This window comes from Armigeres subalbatus, chromosome 2 (assembly GCF_024139115.2).
Source record: "Armigeres subalbatus isolate Guangzhou_Male chromosome 2, GZ_Asu_2, whole genome shotgun sequence".
Classification (NCBI taxonomy): domain Eukaryota; kingdom Metazoa; phylum Arthropoda; class Insecta; order Diptera; family Culicidae; genus Armigeres; species Armigeres subalbatus.
The window spans coordinates 10,475,023-10,493,335 of NC_085140.1; the positions used below are offsets into that span (position 1 = coordinate 10,475,023).

Genomic DNA, 18,313 nt, shown 5'->3' on the forward strand with positions numbered 1-18,313 from the left:
TGTTTACCTTGGGACGCTGGTGATAACATTTCCCGTGAAGTGAAATTTCAAATTTCAAATTACTGCTGTGAACAGGGTCTTTTACGGATTACGTAACCAGTCTAAGTCCCGAAACATAGATGGGAACAAAATCTGTTCTGTATAAAACTCTGATTCAACCGGTGGTCCTTTACGGTGTTACTGCCGATGACGCCCATGCGTCTTTGGCATGGACATCCGCACGTCCCGAGCTAGCTCACCTCTTTTCCTTATCTCAGGGTCGAACAATCGCACTAGCGGAGACTTACCTGTACCACTTTGCAACCACAGTGAAGTAAATGGACTGAAATTTAATTTTTCGGTGCTCACAAGAAGTTGGCAAATAAGAAGTGAATAATGAACTAGAAATTTATCATTTTGATACTAGGTTATTTTTATTTGGAAATTCTAAGCACTGTTAATAGGGAACGGACTTACTTTAGCTCGTTGATGCTGCTGCACGTGATATCGCCACCACGAGGTCCACTTGGTTGGCAATGGCGCCGGTTCACAACCGGCCGGAGACAACTTTTGGCACTAGAACTGCCGGGGAAATGCTGCTCTTCGGCTTCACTGTCCCACTAATTCGGGAAGGCTTTACTTTCACCTCCGCCTGGAGGACTTTACGTTGGGGTCGTTTGTTGACGGACGACCTTCGGCAGACCACTGAATAGTGTCTTCGAGAGGAATTTAACCGTGGTTTAGTTCACTCGCGGCACCATGCACACTAGGTCGGTATATTCACGCTCAATCACTGTACCGACTTAAACTCTTCGACCTGTTGCGACCTCTCGCTTTAACTACCGGTCTCTACGTCCGATGATAGTTGCGAGCAGTGAACATGTCCCCAAGCGTGCTTCCTAGCTATATTCGAATTTCGAACATTCCCTACCTTCTATTGGTTCACCGTATTGAGAGAGCTCTCACTTGACGGCACATGAACTCTTTTTGCCGTGCTGCTAGAATTCTTTTTTTTTTTTAAATTCAGCGTGATGATCAGTCCCAATCCGGTTACCACAATTATTAAAATTGTAATTCAATTTAGCGAAATTCGATGGGGGGGGGGTCGGTATTTATGTTTATATAAGAAAAATGTTCTTGTGTGAATATTTACATTTACTGTTGACAATAATCCAATAATGGTGTAGCAAAACAATCACCTGAAATGGCATTTCAGCCTTGTAAACTTCAAGAAAGGTTACAACGGACATGAAGCATGGACGTTAAATGAGGCGGAACGAAGAGCGTTCGGAGTTTTCGGGCAAAAAGTGCTGCGTACAATTCTCGAAGGAAAGCTAGAAAATGATGTGTGACGCAGACGCAAAGGTGTATTGACGCTGTAGCCATCCAGGATTTAAAGAAATTACCCGTGGAAATTTGGAGGAAGTTCCCCTAGACTTTTTCGAGGAAACTCTAACGACTTCCTAGTGCAAACTCGAAGGTAAAACATCGAAGAATTTTTTCGTAGAAATTTTTAGGACTTTTTCGAGATTTGAATTTGAAGGACTGGTTTGATGATCGGTGGCTCATGCGCATGTATTGCGCTTTACTTTGGTACGAACAAGCGCGATCTCAATAGTTTTCAGTAGCCATCGAGCAAGTAAGTACAGTGCATGTTTCAGTCGTCGCGAAGTATTTCAGATGTCCAATCAGTCTTCGGAAGAATGCGTCGTTTCAAAGGAAAAATTAGTCGCTTGCCAAGGCGATATCCAATAGATTTACTTCCCAACTAACATACTATTCCTTTCCAGTGCGCTCATGGAGATGCAGAGGTCTCCTCGGTCTCTTGCTGCAATGAGTGTCGGACTAATTTTCCTCCCTTATCCTAATTGACTGTGAGGAAGTGGCCGGCATCGTTATTGGTCTTGAATTAAAGAAACTCCGAAGCATGTACAGTGAGAAAAGCTTTCTAGTCCCGAAAAATTGTGGGTACCGATGGAATTTCATTGAAATTCACAATGAAGCCAGCAAGAAGCTAATTCAATAATAAAGACCAAGTGGGGGGTCCCGTAGCGTAGTTGGCTACACGTTCGCCTTATAAGCGAATGGTCATGGGTTCGATTCCCAGCCCCTTCACCAAACCCTCGTCAGTCGCCGGATGCGCAGCCCATGCGGTGGCGTATTGGGAGACGCGCCTATCGTCATGGCTGCCTGATGACGACTGACAACTTGTTCTTTTCGGAGGCATTCCTCCAACAACGTACTCGGATAAAAAACGGCAACCGAACAATAATGCAACGATCATTGAATGCACGACATGGACAAACAGACACAATGGACTCATGATTAGATGGACTGGCAACGACAACAATAATGATAATGGAAATTTAAAAATAGATTCTGTGTGGATTCTGCACAGCAGAATACATATATATAGAATACATATATACATATATTTTTTTTTTAATTGAAAATAGCCCAAAAACACTAAATCGACTTGAGTCACCTCGAAATTTTATCCGAATTAGCTGAAAATTTGACAGAAGGCTTATTTTAGCATAAGAATTGTGATTCTGGGCTGACCGGTTGAATTTTTGATACTTTTTGAAAACATGAAGAGGTCTAGTTCACATGCGTACTCTTGCCCTACGCGTTCCTGCGTGCTTTTAACCCACATCCCCAAAATTTATTCAGTTTATGATTTTGACCTCATGGAAAACCAATCGAATTAATTTTCTGCACCATAAAGTACTCTATACAATAGGTTATCGAAATGGTATAATATTCACCTGATTGAACGTATATATGGTAATGGCAGTTGCGAAAACACAATTATTTTTAGCAGAATGACCAGAAAATGAACTTTTTTCATATCTCCCTTATTGTTAATTCAAATCGTTGACAATTATTCTTGAAAATAGTTGGTCAGAATACCTATCAAACTGATGCAGTGCTGCTAGTTTATCTTTTTTATAAGTTAAAAAAAAAGTTTTATAAGTGGCCCCACTCTACTCTAATTTAGTTTTTAAATATCATTGATTGAAGTTTCTTTCTTTGAAAATAATCATTCGACGAAACGTACCAAAACTATTCATTACGGAATCTACTTTCGACTAAAATTTCATGTTCGACTAAATTCGACCATTTGACCAAATGTCATTCGACGAACAGGAATGAATTTCCTATGATTAATAGATTGACACCTTAAATAACTGTTCAATCAACTATTGGCTCGACCTTATGTCTACAGTAGCGAGCAAAGGCGTAGGATTGCCCATCCGAAGATGGCGAGTTCGATTCTCGGTCCAGTCTAGGATGTTTTTAGGTTGGAACAAAGATTGGCCGAACAGACCATTAGGCCGAAAGTCATTTGGTCGAAAGGGTCATTTGGCCGAAAGGGTAATTTGCCCGAAAGGGCCATTTGGCCGAATAGGTCATTTGAAAAGTGTAAAATAGGGTGAGAAAAGTGAGACGTCTCACTTTTTACTACTTATTTCCCACTTCTCACTGTGAAAAGTGAGTAGTGCGAAGTGAGAAGTGAGACTTCTCACTACTAACTTCTCACTTTTCATTTTTCACAGTGAGGAGCGAGAAATTAGGAGTGAGAAGTGAGACGTCTCCGTTATCACTCCTCATTTCTCACTTCTCACTGTAAAAAATGAGAAGCGCGAAATGATTAATGAGGTGTGAGAAGTGAGACATCTCACTTATCACTCCTCATTTCTTACTTCTTACTGTGAAAAATTAAAATCTCGAAGTTAGTAGTGAGATTTCGCGCTTATTACTTTTTACAGTGGGAAGTGCAAAATTATCTTTTCTGCCAAATGACCCTTTCGGTCAAATGACCCTTTCAGCCAAATTAACAATTTGGCCAGATGATTCTTTCGGCCAAATGACCTATTCGGCCGGATGACCTTCGGTCTAATGGTTTTTTCGGCCTAGTGGCATTTGGCCAAATGGCTTTCGGCCGAATGAGTTTCGGCAAAACGACCCTTCTCCCCTTCTACGCTTTTCTTAAGCCTTCTTTCAAGCAGCTCGGAAGCCTTTTTCCAAGCAGCTCGGAAACTTCCTTTCAAAAGGCTCGGAAGCCTCCTTTCAAGAGGCTCGGAAGCCTCCTTTTAAGAGGCTCGGAAGCCTCCTTTCAAGAGGCTCGGAAGCCTCCTTTCAAGAGGCTCGGAAGCCTCCTTTCAAGAGGCTCGGAAGCCTCCTTTCAAGAGGCTCGGAAGCCTCCTTTCAAGAGGCTCGGAAGCCTCCTTTCAAGAGGCTCGGAAGCCTCCTTTCAAGAGGCCTCAGAAGCCTCCTTTCAAGAGGCCTCAGGAAGCCTCCTTTCAAGAGGCTCAGGCCTCCTTTCAAGAGGCCCGGAAGCCTCCTTTCAAGAGGCTCAGAAGCCTCCTTTCAAGAGGCTCAGAAGCCTCCTTTCAAGAGGCCTGGAAGCCTCCTTCAAGAGGCTCAGCCTCCTTCAAGAGGCCTCAGAAGCCTCCTTTCAAGAGGCCTCAGAAGCCTCCTTTCAAGAGGCCTCTAGCCTCCTTTCAAGAGGCTCAGGCCTCCTTTCAAGAGGCCTGGAAGCCTCCTTTCAAGAGGCCTGGAAGCCTCCTTTCAAGAGGCTCAGGAAGCCTCCTTTCAAGAGGCTCAGAAGCCTCCTTGCAAGAGGCGTGGAAGCGTCCTGTCAAGGGGTCTGGAAGCCTCCTTTCAAGAGGCTCAGAAGCTTCCTTTCAAGAGGCTCAGAAGCCTCCTTTCAAGAGGCCTCCAGCCTCCTTTCAAGAGGCTCAAGCCTCCTTTCAAGAGGCTCAGAAGCCCCCTTCAAGATGCTCAAAGCCTCCTTTCAAGAGGCTCAGCCTCCTTTCAAGAGGCTCGGAAACCTCCTTTCAAGAGGCCTGGAAGCCTCCTTTCTAGAGGCTCGGAAGCCTCCTTTCAAGAGGCTCGGAAGCCTCCTTTCAAGAGGCTCGGAAGCCTCCTTTCAAGAGGCTCGGAAGCCTCCTTTCAAGAGGCTCGGAAGCCTCCTTTCAAGAGGTTCGGAAGCCTCCTTTCAAGAGGCTCGGGAGCCTCCTTTCAAGAGGCTCGGAAGCCTCCTTTCAAGAGGCTCGGAAGCCTTCATTCAAGAGACTCAGAAGCCTACTTTCAAGAGGCTTGGATGGTTTTTTTCAAGAAGCTCGGATTTTTCCTTTCAAGAGGCTCGGAAGCATACTTTCAAGAAGCTCAGAAGTATTCTGTCAAGATTCTAATAACCCTCTTTTATGTGGCTCGAAAGCCTCCTTCCAAAAGGTTCGGAAGCCTTTTATCAAGAGGCGTGGAAGCCTACTTTCAAGAGATTCGAAAGCTCCTTTAACTAAGCTCGGATGCCTCTCTTCGAAGGGCTTGGAATTATTCTTTTTAGAGGCTTACAAGCCTACTTTCAAAAGGCTCTGAGGTGTCCTTTGAAGATACTCAGAAGCTTCCTTTTAGGTAGCTATAAAGTTGTCTTTCAAGATCCTAGGAAGCCAACAAAAAATAGGGGGTACCTCAGTTATTGCAAAAGTTATAAGGGTTACCTTTCAAGAAAAAGGTTAAGAACCGCTGTCATACCGCAAGCAAAAGAAAATCCATCGAAACTTTCACGACTTTAAACAACTTTAAACAACAAGTTTTGCTTTCATAAGCTTTGACGATAATACAGTTACACAATATCTCAGCTAGTTCTTTTTCCCGGTGTTAGTTGCTGACCGCCTTTAAGATTTTTCCGGTTGCGTTTTTGAGCGCTGGTTCCGGTCCCACAATAACTTTGAATTATTTTTTCCACGAGTGGAAATTTGCATCTAATTCCATTTTTTTTCATGACCTTCAGGATTTCTATTGGGGTACCCTCAAACAGGAGAAATTAGATGCACTCATTCGGTGGCGCTTGATTTATTTAAGTTCAGAGCCCTGTGTATGGGTTTTACGCTCTCGTCAATGGTATTGATAATTCGTGACACTTTAGCGGGCTCGGTCGGAGGGTAATATGCCACCTTCGCAATCGCGGTTGTCGATTTAATTAACTCATTACAACTAACATACCTCTTGATTTTGGAATTTTTGAAACATATATACATAAAAATGATTTTCTCTCTATCTGACCCTTATAGACTCGGACACTACTGAACCGATGCGTGCAAATTTTTTTTAGGGGTTTGGGGTTTGCAGCCGGGAAAGGTTTTTTTAGTGGCTTTATTAGAGTGATTTTTAAGTTAAGTACAAAGTTCATCACTAGCCGGGAAAGGTTCTTAGAAAGGATTGAGACCCCTCTCCGCTCTAGAAAGGAGGGCTGCCATGCAAATGAAACACTAATTTCTACATAACTCGAGAACTGGTCGGGGTTCAGCCAACCCTTTTCGACTGACTTGCGGTATTTTGTTCGCAAAAAGGAAAAGGACATCATTTCATATCAATTTATTCGTACATTTGTTGAAGGATATCCACAGCTATGAGGTTGAGGGATATCCGATATGATTTGTGACCGAAAGTTAGAGTAAAAAACGAGCAATGGGTAATGTTTTCAACATGACCGCGAGTAGACGTAGGACTTGTATAAACGTAACGTATTTACATTTAACTTCTTACTTTTGCATCCATGGAGTTTGATTATAGGTATTGATATTGGAAACGACTACTTCCATGCTTTGTAGAATTATTAGCAATTTGTTTATTCGAAACCTCTGGAAATAAAACTAATAATTAAATACATACTTAGAATTGCTTTGTTTCTAACTATTAAGCCCTTATTTACTCAAGCAAATGAAGGTCATTTATATATTTTTTTATTAATGATAGTATTTGAAGTTTCAAAAATCTATTTATAAAATTTTAAGACCTGTGCAAAATGTGCTATTTTAGGGGAACTGTCCCGTTTTCCAAACAAAGAAATACAGGACCAATTTCGTTGCTTCTTTTTGGTAACATGCGTGCTTACTGCTGAAAAAATTCACAACAATAAGAAACAAGTCAAGGAGCAGTAACCCTACTAAAATAGAGGAGGTACTGCTAATACGTCAACGAAAAATTATTCAATGTTTTGATTCCAAACTCTACGTCAAGTTTATTAAGTCTACGTCAAGTTTATAAATACAATTTCTCAGAAAATGCAAAACAAAGAATAAGATAAAGTTTATTTAAATATTCTATTGGAAATATTTTTTTTGTGAACTTTTTTAAAACATTTACAAATAATACAGCGAAATTGTCTAAGCTAAAATGGATATTAACACTATTGCTGATTATGCATCTTTAATTGCTAATGCCTTCTGCAAACAAATGAAAGTAATTATTTTAATCAAATTTGTATTTTCGTCAGTGTAGTTGATTTTGTTTGCTGGGGAATCAGAACTGTTATAGTATAACCATGTTTTAATGTACGTGTCGTTTAGTACCAAGCACAACTTAACAAATATGACATGACTCGTACCCATCCCGGGATCATGTGGACTATGAAACCAATCACCTGGATGAGCAGACCAAATCTCTCTAATTTTATACTTCTTCATCCACCACCACTGGCAGCAGCCATCATCGGCCTCTAGCCGTGAACTCCGAGCGATACGATGGGCGATTGCATTGCATCCGACCATCATCAAGCACAGAATGATAAAAAAAAATGCGCCCACTTCTTTCATGCATATTCGCAGACCCACCGGCAGTTCTACCGGCAGTTCATGCAGTCACCCATGATGTCGCTGTGTAGGTAAACACAGCGAACCAACGAACGAAACGAAAAATTGCACGAGCAAAAAGCACGTCAGTACGCGCTGCTGTCACAAATTGTAATGACTCGCACACGGCAAAAACTGCTTCTTTTATACACAAAGAAAATCTTCCGATAGACCCGAAAGCCCGTAACATACCGCATTCTGATGTCCGTGTTAGGAACGCACGGGATTGGCTACATATGAAATTTTTACTGGATTTGACAAGAATTGAAATTTTCAATAGCTTATCGTTAATAATCTTAAGTTTCAATGAAATACGCAAATTGCTGGAGAGTGTCCGAGTCGATTGATATATAAGTCTTAAAAATCCATCGAAAGATAAAGGCGCTAGTAACGTTCAAAATCTTCCCTTCCAGCGTAACGCTCTCGATTTCCAAAAATCTAAATGACACCCAGTATAGCAAAGAAAGACGTAAGTCCTACGTCAAAAATGAATAATTTTTTGTTGTCGCTTGGTGCGATTTAGCAGAGCCCCGGCCAACTAACTAAGCAAATGGAACCCAATCTTGTATGAGAAAAGAAGTTTTGACGTTTGCTCTGCCAAATTGAATCGAATTGCAAACGTTAAAACCTAAATTGTGAATACAAAATAAATGTTTGTGCTAACTAATTGATTTTGGGCGAGACAAAGTTCTAGTCCTAAAAATAAATGATCGTCGCCCAATGGTCCAAATGTTTATACACTAATTTATCGTCCTTTATTCCAACATCCGTATGCCTTAGACCACGGTACCAATTCATCCAGCGAAACAAGCCAAATTGAAAAATTTTATTCTACATTCCCTTGTTCTGACAAAATTGATTCAACTGTAGCACAGGTAGGATACAGGACTCACCCACTTATTCTGATGTGCACGAACTAGTCTCGACATAATCACCCGCCAGCAGTAGAAAAATGTGTGATAAAGGAAGGCAATACTGCAATTCCGATTAAATTAGACGTTACTACAGCTCACGAATCAATTCCCAGGGGTATCACCTTTAACTATTATTTTGACGCTGCTCGCACAACAATATTCCTTGCTTCTCTACCCAATGGTACCAATAGTACCCATACCACTTTTTTTCCTAACTCCTGCGATAAAAGTCGATCCTACCGCCTCAAGCACGTCTCCTCTTAGAACCGTGAACGGTGAGGCTTCGTTAAAAATCCACTCTCGATTTAATCTGAACTTGCTGGGCGATCAGCCATAGCTTCCATCGGGAAATCAGTGCGCGCAAAAGAAACACAGTTAACGTGAAAGGTAAACAGTATCATCTTGCCCTTGGCCTTCAGTCCCGCGCACAAAGAACGAAAATATTAGCAGGTAATCAAATTTTCATATTTTCAATTCACACTTCGAGGAATAGAAAGAGAGAGAGAGAGAAGGCTTTCACCTGTCATCGCACTGAAACTCATATACGTGGGCACCACAGACGAGCCTGCCGATGGGACTCTTTATTTCGCCCATTTCCGCGTAGGCTCCTCGAGTGGAGCGAGATAAGTGCTCTCCATCAGGCACGAGCTGCGATCCAGTGTGAAAATAGAGCGATTACGGAGGCAAACGCACGCTGCTTGGCGGAGTGCAAAAGTGCCGGAGGGCATGAACATGTAACTTTGCCTTTATCATCATCGTCAACAGTAACAGTCGCAGCGGCTCTTAGCGGCTGGGAAACGGTTCCGCAAGTACTCGTCGGAAACGCTATGTGAGATATGAGTGCGCACTTGAAAATGTACGCCCAGGTTGTCGTTGAATGAAGCACTTCTGGAACCCATACAAGTGGGATTCGCGGTAGATTACATGCTGGATTAGAAATTGGATTTCGTTTCAGATTAAACTTTCTCATACTACTCGGTGAACTTAAAAAATACGTTTTGCATACTTGAGCGAATATTGGAAAATCATTGAACTGTTTCTCATCAGTGAGAAAGAACGGTGAATGCATTCTTCTCAATCGCAAATCGAATACGATTATTCAGAAATTAAAATTCCAACCTCAAATAATGAAGTCACTAACCTCTTCCAGTAACTATATCATCGCATTCCGAGAAACTAAAGAAAATTCCAGATCAATCTAATTGATTTCTCCATCATTGAGTTTCTACTTGTCTGATTGGTTGTCTGCATTGCATCGATATTTCTATTTTCCCCCCAATCGATTGCACACGGACTAGCACCTGAGGAAACCCAGCTGCACAAATCTCCTGTGGAAATTACTATCACTTACCTTGCTGTTGGCAAATCTGAAGAACATCCCCAGGGAGAACAGCCCCAGCGTCACCCCTCCGATCAGTCCGTTCAAGGTGAGGGTGGCCTGCAAAATACCGCCGAGACGCTCCACCACAAACACCAGAGCAAACGAGAAAATTCCGTAGCTGAAAGAGGGGAGAAAAAGTAGAAATCAAATCAAAATGAGATAATTGAAGCTGAAGATGATGGTGAATAATATATATGACTTCGACTTTCACTCCAATGACGACACGTCTCCGGCGTATGCTTCGTCTTCGACGTTCGTTCGTAGTGAATTTTCCGGTGAAATGGATTATAAATTCAAATTTTCCATCGCACTGAGTAAGAATAAAATATCACCCAATTGGGGCGGCAAAAGAAAAAAGGAAAACTGTGACAACTTCCAATACAGAGAGAGAGGGGGAAAAATAGTCAATGTCGAATTGGATAGTCGCATTCTGTATCCTTTTCACGGTTGAACGGGTCGGGTTTTCTTTCACTGTCGGTTAGTTGTCGCAATGAGTTTGTTTCGGAGCTATAAACAAGTCCTTCTTTTTCTCTAACTTCCGAAGGCTGTAGGAGACGCAGCTTCACTTCGTTATACATGAGTGTAGCCGTTTGGTTTTGAAACCTGAACCCCTTTCAATGTGGTTAAATACACACTGGGGATACATTTTGCTATACTGATTCATTGAAGTTTACTAGTGGAATGCAGCTATAACAGTACTCAGAACAAGGAAGCACGCATTTAGGAACAAAAATCTACAAATTCTGTAAAACATATTATGGAAATTTAGGCCTATTCTCCCCTTGAAACTAATTCGAATTGCCTCGAATTTACAGCGGAAATTCATTCGAATTTCCAGCGGAAATTCATTCGAATTTCCATCGGAAATTCATTCGAATTTCCAGCGGAAATTAATTCGAATTTCCAGCGGAAATTCATTCGAATTTCCAGCGGAAATTAATTCGAATTTCCAGCGGAAATTAATTCGAATTTCCAGCGGAAATTAATTCGAATTTCCAGCGGAAATTAATTCGAATTTCCAGCGGAAATTCATTCGAATTTCCAACGGAAATTCATTCGAATTTCCAACGGAAATTCATTCAAATTTCCAACGGAAATTCATTCGAATTTCCAACGGAAATTCATTCGAGTTTCCAAAGGAAATTCATTTGAATTTCCAAGGAAAATTCATTCGAATTTCCAACGAATATTCATTCAAATTTTCAACGGATATTCATTCGAATTTCCAACGGAAAATCACTCGAATTCCCGATGAAAATTCATTCTAATGTCCAACGGAAATTCATTCGAATTTCCAATGAAAATTCATTCGAATTTCCAACGGAAGTTCATTCGAATTTCCAACGGAAATTTATTCGAATTTTCAACGGAAATTTATTCGAATTTCCAACGGAAATTCATTCGAATTTCCAACGGAAATTCATTCGAATTTCCAACAGAAATTCATTCGAATTTCCAACAGAAATTCATTCGAATTTCCAACGGAAATTCATTCGAATTTCCAACGGAAATTCATTCGAATTTCCAACGGAAATTCATTCGAATTTCCAACGAAAATTCATTCGAATTTCCAAAGGAAATTCATTCGAATTTCCAACGGAAATTCATTCGAATTTCCAACGGAAATTCATTCGAATTTCCAACGGAAATTCATTCGAATTTCCAACGGAAATTCATTCGAATTTCCAACGGAAATTCATTCGAATTTCAACGGAAATTTATTCGAATTTCCAACGGAAATTCATTCGAATTTCCAACGGAAATTCATTCGAATTTCCAACGGAAATTCATTCGAATTTCCAACGGAAATTCATTCGAATTTCCAACGGAAGTTCATTCGAATTTCCAACGGAAATTCATTCGAATTTCCAACGGAAATTCATTCGAATTTCCAACGGAAATTCATTCGAATTTCCAACGGAAATTCATTCGAATTTCCAACGGAAATTCGTTCGAATTTCCAACTGAAATTCATTCGAATTTCCAACGGGAATTCATTCAAATTTCCAACGGAAATTCGAAATCATTCGAATTTCCAAAGGAAATTCATTCGAATTTCCAAAGGAAATTCATTCGAATTTCCAAAGGAAATTCATTCGAATTTCCAAAGGAAATTCATTCGAATTTCCAAAGGAAATTCATTCGAATTTCCAAAGGAAATTCATTCAAATTTCCAAAAGGAATTAATTCGACTTTCCAAAGGAAAGTCATTCAAATTTCCGAAGGAAATTCATTCGAATTTCCGAAGGAAATTCATTCGAATTTCCGAAGGAAATTCATTCGAATTTGCAAAGGAAATCCATTCGAACTCATTCGAATTTCCAAAGGAAATTCATTTGAACTGATTCAAATTTCCAGAGGAAATTCATTCGAATTTCCAAAGGAAATTCATTCGAATTTCCAAAGGAAAGTCATTCGAATTTCAAAAGGAAATTCATTCGAATTTCCAAAGGAAATTCATTCAAATTTCCAAAGGAAATTCATTCGAATTTCCAAAGGAAATTCATTCGAATTTCCAAAGGAAATTCATTCGAATTTCCAAAGGAAATTCATTCGAATTTCCAAAGGAAATTCATTCGAATTTCCAAAGGAAATTCATTCGAATTTCATTCGAATTTCATTCCAAATTCATTCGAATTTCCAAAGGAAATTCATTCGAATTTCCAAAGGAAATTCATTCGAATTTCCAAAGGAAATTCATTCGAATTTCCAAAGGAAATTCATTCGAATTTCCAAAGGAAATTCATTCGAATTTCCAAAGGAAATTCATTCCAATTTCCAAAGGAAATTCATTCGAATTTCCAAAGGAAATTCATTCGAATTTCCAAAGGAAATTCATTCGAATTTCCAAAGGAAATTCATTCGAATTTCCAAAGGAAATTCATTCGAATTTCCAAAGGAAATTCATTCAAATTTCCAAAGGAAATTCATTCGAATTTCCAAAGGAAATTCATTCGAATTTCCAAAGGAAATTCATTCGAATTTCCAAAGGAAATTCATTCGAATTTCCAAAGGAAATTCATTCGAATTTCCAAAGGAAATTCATTCGAATTTCCAAAGGAAATTCATTCGAATTTCCAAAGAAAATTCATTCGAATTTCCAAAGGAAATTCATTCGAATTTCCAAAGGAAATTCATTCGAATTTCCAAAGGAAATTCATTCGAATTTCCAAAGGAAATTCATTCGAATTTCCAAAGGAAATTCATTCGAATTTCCAACGGAAATTCATTCGAATTTCCAAAGGAAATTCATTCGAATTTCCAAAGGAAATTCATTCGAATTTCCAAAAGAAATTCATTTGAATATCCAAAGGATTCAAAGGATTCATTCTAATTTCCAGAGGAAATTAATTCGAATTTCCAGAGGAAATTACTTCGAATTTCCAGAGAAAATTACTTCGAATTTCCAGAGGAAATTCATTCGAATTTCCAGAGGAAATTCATTCGAATTTCCAGAGGAAATTCATGCGAATTTCCAGAGGAAATTCATTCGAATTTCCAGAGGAAATTCATTCGAATTTCCAGAGGAAATTCATGCGAATTTCCAGAGGAAATTCATTCGACTTATCAGAGGAGATTCATTCGAATTTCCAGAGAAGATTCATTCGAATTTCCAGAGAAGATTCATTCGAATTTCCAGAGGAGATTCATTTGAATTTCCAGAGGAGATTTATCCGAATTTCCATAGAAAATTCATTCGAATTTCCAGAGGAAATTCATTCGAATTTCCAGAGGAAATTCATTTGAATTTCCAGAGGAAATTCATTTGAATTTCCAGAGGAAATTCATTCGAATTTCCAGAGGAAATTCATTCGAATTTCCAGAGGAAATTCATTCGAATTTCCAGAGGAAATTCATTCGAATTTCCAGAGGAAATTCATTCGAATTTCCAGAGGAAATTCATTCGAATTTCCAGAGGAAATTCATTCGAATTTCCAGAGGAAATTCATTCGAATTTCCAAAGGATATTCACTCGAATTTCCAAAGGATATTCACTCGAACTTCCAAAGGAAATTCATTCGAATTTCCAAAGGAAATTCATTCGAATTTCCAAAGGAAATTCATTCAAATTTCCAAAGGAAATTCATTCAAATTTCCAAAGGAAATTCATTCGAATTTCCAAAGGAAATTCATTCGAATTTCCAAAGGAAATTCATTCGAATTTCCAAAGGAAATTCATTCGAATTTCCAAAGGAAATTCATTCGAATTTCCAAAGGAAATTCATTCGAATTTCCATAGGAAATTCATTCGAATTCCCAAAGGAAATTCATTCGAATTCCCATAGGAAATTCATTCGAATTTCCATAGAAAATTCATTCGAATTTCCATAGAAAATTCATTCGAATTTCCATAGGAAATTCATTCGAATTTCCATAGGAAATTCATTCGAATTTCCATAGGAAATTCATTCGAATTTCCAACGGAAATTCATTCGAATTTCCAACGGAAATTCATTCGAATTTCCAACGGAAATTCATTCGAATTTCCAGAGGAAATTCATTCGAATTTCCAGAGGAAATTCATTCGAATTTCCAGAGGAAATTCATTCGAATTTCCAGAGGAAATTCATTCGAATTTCCAGAGGAAATTCATTCGAATTTCCAGAGGAAATTCATTCGAATTTCTAAGGGAAATTCATTCGAATTTCTAAGGGAAATTCATTCGAATTTCCAAAGGAAATTCATTCGAATTTCCAAAGGAAATTCATTCGAATTTCCAAAGGAAATTCATTCGAATTTCCAAAGGAAATTCATTCGAATTTCCAAAGGAAATTCATTCGAATTTCCAAAGGAAATTCATTCGAATTTCCAAAGGAAATTCATTCGAATTTCCAAAGGAAATTCATTCGAATTTCCAAAGGAAATTCATTCGAATTTCCAAAGGAAATTCATTCGAATTTCCAAAGGAAATTCATTCCAATTTCCAAAGGAAATTCATTCCAATTTCCAAAGGAAATTCATTCCAATTTCCAAAGGAAATTCATTCGAATTTCCAAAGGAAATTCATTCGAATTTCCAAAGGAAATTCATTCGAATTTCCAAAGGAAATTCATTCGAATTTCCAAAGGAAATTCATTCGAATTTCCAAAGGAAATTCATTCGAATTTCCAAAGGAAATTCATTCGAATTTCCAAAGGAAATTCATTCGAATTTCCAAAGGAAATTCATTCGAATTTCCAAAGAAAATTCATTCGAATTTCCAAAGGAAATTCATTCAAATTTCCAAAGGAAATTCATTCGAATTTCCAAAGGAAATTCATTCGAATTTCCAAAGGAAATTCATTTGAATTTCCAAAGGAAATTCATTCGAATTTCCAAAGGAAATTCATTCGAATTTCCAAAGGAAATTCATTCGAATTTCCAAAGGAAATTCATTCGAATTTCCAAAGGAAATTCATTCGAATTTCCAAAGGAAATTCATTCGAATTTCCAAAGGAAATTCATTAGAACTTCCAACGGATTTTCATTCGAATTTCCAACGGAAATTCATTCGAATTTCCAAAGGAAATTCATTCGAATTTCCATCGGAAATTCATTCGAATTTCCATCGGAAATTCATTCGAATTTCCATCGGAAATTCATTCGAATTTCCATCGGAAATTCATTCGAATTTCCATCGGAAATTCATTCGAATTTCCATCGGAAATTCATTCGAATTTCCATCGGAAATTCATTCGAATTTCCATCGGAAATTCATTCGAATTTCCAACGGAAATTCATTCGAATTTCCAACGGAAATTCATTCGAATTTCCAACGGAAATTCATTCGAATTTCCAACGGAAATTCATTCGAATTTCCAACGGAAATTCATTCGAATTTCCAACGGAAATTCATTCGAGTTTGCAACGGAAATTCATTCGAATTTCCTACGGAAATTCATTCGAATTTCCTACGGAAATTCATTCGAATTTCCCATGGAAATTCATTCAAATTTCCATCAAAAATTCATTCGAATTTCCATCGGAAATTCATTCGAAATTCCATCGGAAATTCATTCAAATTTCCAAAGAAAATTCATTCATATTTTCAACGGAGTTTCATTCGAATTTTCAAAAGAAGCTCGTTCGAATCTGTAACGCAAGTCCACTCGAAATTCCATCAGAAATTCTTTCGAATTTTTAATGAAAATTCATTCCTTTTTTCAATGGAAACTTCCTTTCTTCAACGGAAGCTAATTTGACTTTCCAGTGAATAGTAATTGAATTTTAAAAACGAAAAACAAATCGAATTTCCAAAGAAAGGGAACCAAAGAAAATTTATTCAAAGTTGGAGTGTGAAATAAATTTTCTTTGACAATTCCAATGAACTTTGAATGAATTTCTTCAAATAATTCGATTACATTTATTTTATTTGTTTGCTGAATTTCAATGAAATTGTTTTAGTAATTCGAACAAATTTCCCATGGCATTTAAAATAAATTTCTTTTGAACCACCAAGGATTTTTTTTGTGTTCACAGATAAATTTGTTTGAATTTCCAAGGAAATATTAATTTCATTTATGAGGGAATTTCACTAGTTTTAAATGGAAACTCATTAGAATTTCGAAGGGTAACTTCATTCCAAATTTGGAAAATTGTATTTTTTTTAAGAAAATAAATTCATTAAAACTTTTTATCAAAACTCATCCGATTTTCCTAAAAACTTCATTCCACTTTCTAAGACGATTTAATCAGAACTTTCTAGGAGAATTTATATGAAGTTTATTTAAATTTTTTAGTAGATTTATTTAAATTTCCTCGAAAAAATCACCCGATTGCCCATAACAGTAGATGTAAATTTTGTTATCAACATGTTTTGCTCAAGGCGAATGAATGTGTCAAATATTTTTAGTTTTTAATCACTTGACATCTAAGTTACCGATGAAAATCTTTAGGCAAAATAGATGAATCTTGTTAATCACAATCGCTGTTAACAATACTCAGGCGGTCTACGACTTTTGCTTCTACTACCAAAACTCAACAACAATCGGTTCGTCTGGAAGATCTATGGCTAATGCACACTATGCGTTAGAATGAAATACCTAGTACTTGCCTAAAAACAAAGCCAAAACAGTTGTCAAATGTTACAACAATCTACGTAAAAAGTATGAGTTTTTTGGAATAACGGCGTTTTTTGCGTCATCTCATAAAATGAAACTAGAAGTATTCGCAAAAAAGTGCTACAAACGGCAGCCCTTACTTTGCACCGTTCAATGTGGAAAAACGATCCATAAAAGAATGAAAAACGATCCATAAATAACATCTGAATGTTCCATAAAACGCTACCATAAATCCATATAATAGTTCGAGAGATTCCTTAAAGAATATTTTTATGATCCATAAAACTTTGAAAAATGATCCATAAAAACTATATATTGATCCATAAAATTTCAAATTTGCGCAATTTATATCCTGATGATGATCCATAATTTCAGCCATATGATCCATAATTTTGGTCATATGATCCATAATTTTGATAATGTGATCCATAATGCTTGGAAAGAAGGCCAATGAAACTATATTAATTGATTCACACATTTTATAAAATCTATGGATCAATTATCAAAATTTATGGATCATATCACCAAAACTATGGATCATTTGAACAAAGTTATGGATCAAATGGCCAGAATTATGGATCATATGACTAAAATTATGGATCATATTACTGAAATTATGGATCATCATCACGATAAAAAAAATGCGCAAGTTTGAAGTTTTTTTTTTTTTTTTTTTTACAGTTTTTTATGGATCATTTTCCAAATCATTTTTCATATTTTCATGGGAAAATAGCAAGAATTGTATTGTTTTTCTTGACCATGTTAATGGAACATATTTCCCAATTAATTGCTAAATTTTAGCTCAGTTGAGGATCGAAAAATTATTCTTTATGGAATCTCATTAACTATTTTATGGACTTATGGTAGCATTTTAAGGAACATTCAGATGTTATTTATGGATCGTTTTCCAGTTTTTTATGGATCCGTCTTTATCGTTTATATGCAAAAGTATGTTTTGCCGCTACAAACTTTAGCAACATTCATACAATGCATTGATAATTTTTCAGGCCATCGGAAGTAAAACGTTATTGGAAATAATTTAGGTTGGAAAGCTGATTTTATGGATCGAAAAACATTTATTTTAACTAGGAGCTGATAATCATTTTCATTGATTAAATTCAACTATTCTTCACCCCGAATTCTTACCTGGTGCTGCCTACGGCCGTATCTTTCAATTCAATGTTCGGAGACAGTGCAGACTCGGAAACGCTCCACTGAACTCTAATAATAATTTGATTGCAAGCCCAGACTAACTCCACGGCCCTCCGAATTCCTTTTCCGATCGTTTTTCCTTCGAATACAAACTGCACGCCTGCCGCAGAGGAAAACACATTTTTCGTCGAATGGCAGTTAAAAATC

At 37.6% G+C, this 18,313-nt stretch overlaps 1 protein-coding gene across 1 annotated transcript in view; it reads right to left on the reverse strand.

The window, feature by feature from the left end:
• The window catches only part of LOC134217692 (sodium-coupled monocarboxylate transporter 1), a 264,070-nt gene that overhangs the window by 80,044 nt on the left and 165,713 nt on the right, over nt 1–18,313 (reverse strand). The window contains exon 10 of the mRNA XM_062696502.1: nt 9,885–10,032. Within this exon, the coding sequence (XP_062552486.1) occupies nt 9,885–10,032 (148 nt within the window). The remainder of the gene's footprint in view (nt 1–9,884; nt 10,033–18,313) is intronic.